This window comes from Brassica oleracea, chromosome C4 (assembly GCF_000695525.1).
Source record: "Brassica oleracea var. oleracea cultivar TO1000 chromosome C4, BOL, whole genome shotgun sequence".
In the NCBI taxonomy this organism is placed as follows: Eukaryota; Viridiplantae; Streptophyta; class Magnoliopsida; order Brassicales; family Brassicaceae; genus Brassica; species Brassica oleracea.
In genome coordinates, this window is record NC_027751.1 from 36,266,350 (window position 1) to 36,268,732 (window position 2,383).

Below are 2,383 nucleotides of genomic sequence, written 5' to 3' on the forward strand. Positions count from 1 at the left end.
GATTTGTTTATCACAATGACGGCCAATCCTAACTGGAGAGAGATTAAAGAACATCTTGATAGATACGGTGGAGACTCCCCAAATGATAAACCAGACATTGAATGTCGGGTATTTAAGATGAAGCTAGATGAGCTACTCAAGGATTTCAAAAAAGGAACTTTCTTCAAGCCATACACAACAGCTCTCCACAGAATAGAGTTTCAAAAAAGAGGCCTCCGTCATGCACATATATTATTGTGGTTTGGAAACTCTTCCAGAACACCAAGTTCAGAGGAAGTAGATGAGATTATTTCAGCAGAGCTCCCAAACAAAAAACAAGACCCAGAAGCTTACAATTTAGTGACAAAACACATGATCCATGGTCCATGTGGTGTCATTAATCCGAAGTCACCGTGTATGGAAAATAATGTGTGCACAAAAAAGTATCCACGGCCGTATAATGGGAGTACTTCGATTGACAAATCAGGGTATGTATTATATCGTCGCCGCTGAAATGAAACTGAGCATGTGGTAAAAAATGGGGCAATCCTAAACAACACGTTCATTGTACCTCATAACATTAAGCTCCTAAAGAAGTACGAAGCTCATATTAATATGGAATGGTGTAATCGTACAAGTGCAGTGAAGTACTTATTCAAGTACATAACCAAGGGTGTTGACAGAGTATCCGTAGTTATAGAAAAAGGAAATCCGGCAACTACCTCTGACACAGTGGCATCTGGGGAACCAAAAGAAAGAGTGATGAAGCAACGGAATGAGATCCAAGACTACATCGATGCTTGATATTTATCAGCTTGCGAGTCTATGTGGCGGAATTTCGCATTCCACATACACAAAAGAAAGCCATCAGTTGAGAAGCTTATCATTCACCTAGAAGGCGAACATATGATCACAATTAAAGCAATTGATAACCTCGGCCGTGTAATCCGTAAGCCAGGTATTGAGAAGACAATGTTGACTGAATGGATGGTCTTATGCAGAAGGTCAGAGTTCGCACGGACGCTAACCTATGTGAAAATACCAGAATATTTCGTATGGAACAACAATACCAAAGTCTGGTCTGAACGTAAGAAAGGAAAAACCATTGGATGAATCGTCGTTGTCCATCCATAAGCAGGAGATCGATATTATTTGAGGATCCTCATTAATAAGATCAAGGGTCCTAGGAGTTATGACGAGCTGAAAATGTTTAACGATGTGAAATACCCTGACTTTAAATCATTTTGCCACGCCCGAGGCTATTTGGACGATGATGTTGAATGGCTCGAAGTATGTCGGAGGTGCTAGAACAGCCACCCCATACCAACTCCGAGATATGTTTGTTACATTCCTAACCAACTGCTTCGTTGCAAGCCCTAAAGACCTATGGGAACACTCATGGAAATCAATGAGCGAGGACATACTTCACAAGAGACAAAGGATCTTGGGTCACACAAATCTGGAACTGGATGATGAGACCCTTGAGCAATACACGTTAATCGAAGTCGAAAAGTTGATGCGAATGCATGACCGCTCATTAAATGATATTAAAGATATGCCAAAGATCAAACCTGTTTTACTAAAAGAATTGAGGAACAGTTTGTGGAACCAAGAAATGGATTACGATGTTGCCGAGGAAACACTAAGACATGACCGGCAGTACAACTTACTTAACGCCGAGCAGCGTACGATTTATGAATCAGTTTTAGACTCTGTTGATAAAAAGGATGGGAAACTATTCTTTGTATATGGTGCAGGTGGCACAGGAAAAACATTCTTATACCAAACCATTATATCCAGACTTCGCTCGAGAAAACAAATCGTTCTCCCGGTTGCTTCTTCAGGAATAGCCGCATTGCTACTACCAAACGGGAGAACAGCTCATTATCGCTTTAATATTCCTTTGAAGCTCGATGAAAATAAGCTCTGCAACATCAAACCAAATACAATGATGGCTGAACTAATCGAGAAAATGGACCTCATAATTTGGGATGAGGCACCTATGACACACAAGCATGCTTTCGAAGCACTAGACAAAAGTTTGAAAGACATAATGTCTATAAAAAATCCACCCGCAAAAGATCAAACTTTTCGCGGCAAAGCAGTTTTGTTAGGTGGTGCTTTTAGACAGATCCTACCAGTAATTCCATAAGGTAGTAGAGCTGATACTGTCTTAGCTTTGATAAGTCATTCATATCTATGGAATAGCTGCCACAAGTTCTCTTTAAAAACAAATATGCGAGTCAATCAGGACGAGAAAGAGTTCTCTGAGTGGCTTCTCAAGGTCGGGGAAAGTCGTCCAGAATCAGGACAAGAAGATGAGGGTGATGGCTACCATGACCAAATGATAACCGTCGAAAACTCATTGGTACAAGAGACTAAGGATGAGTCATTAAAACAAGTT

General features: G+C 40.6%; 1 protein-coding gene across 1 annotated transcript; it reads left to right on the forward strand.

The window, feature by feature from the left end:
* The first annotated feature begins 1,249 nt into the window (after positions 1 to 1,249).
* Positions 1,250 to 2,131, forward strand: LOC106338778 (ATP-dependent DNA helicase PIF2-like). The gene has a single exon (XM_013777676.1). It carries the CDS (start codon positions 1,250 to 1,252, stop codon positions 2,129 to 2,131), a length of 882 nt encoding a protein of 293 aa, XP_013633130.1.
* Positions 2,132 to 2,383: the final 252 nt, after the last annotated feature.

Coding starts and splice junctions, on each gene's coding strand:
- LOC106338778 (XM_013777676.1), top strand. CDS start 1,250: ATGATGTTGAATGGCTCGAAGTATGTCGGAGGTGCTAGAACAGCCACC.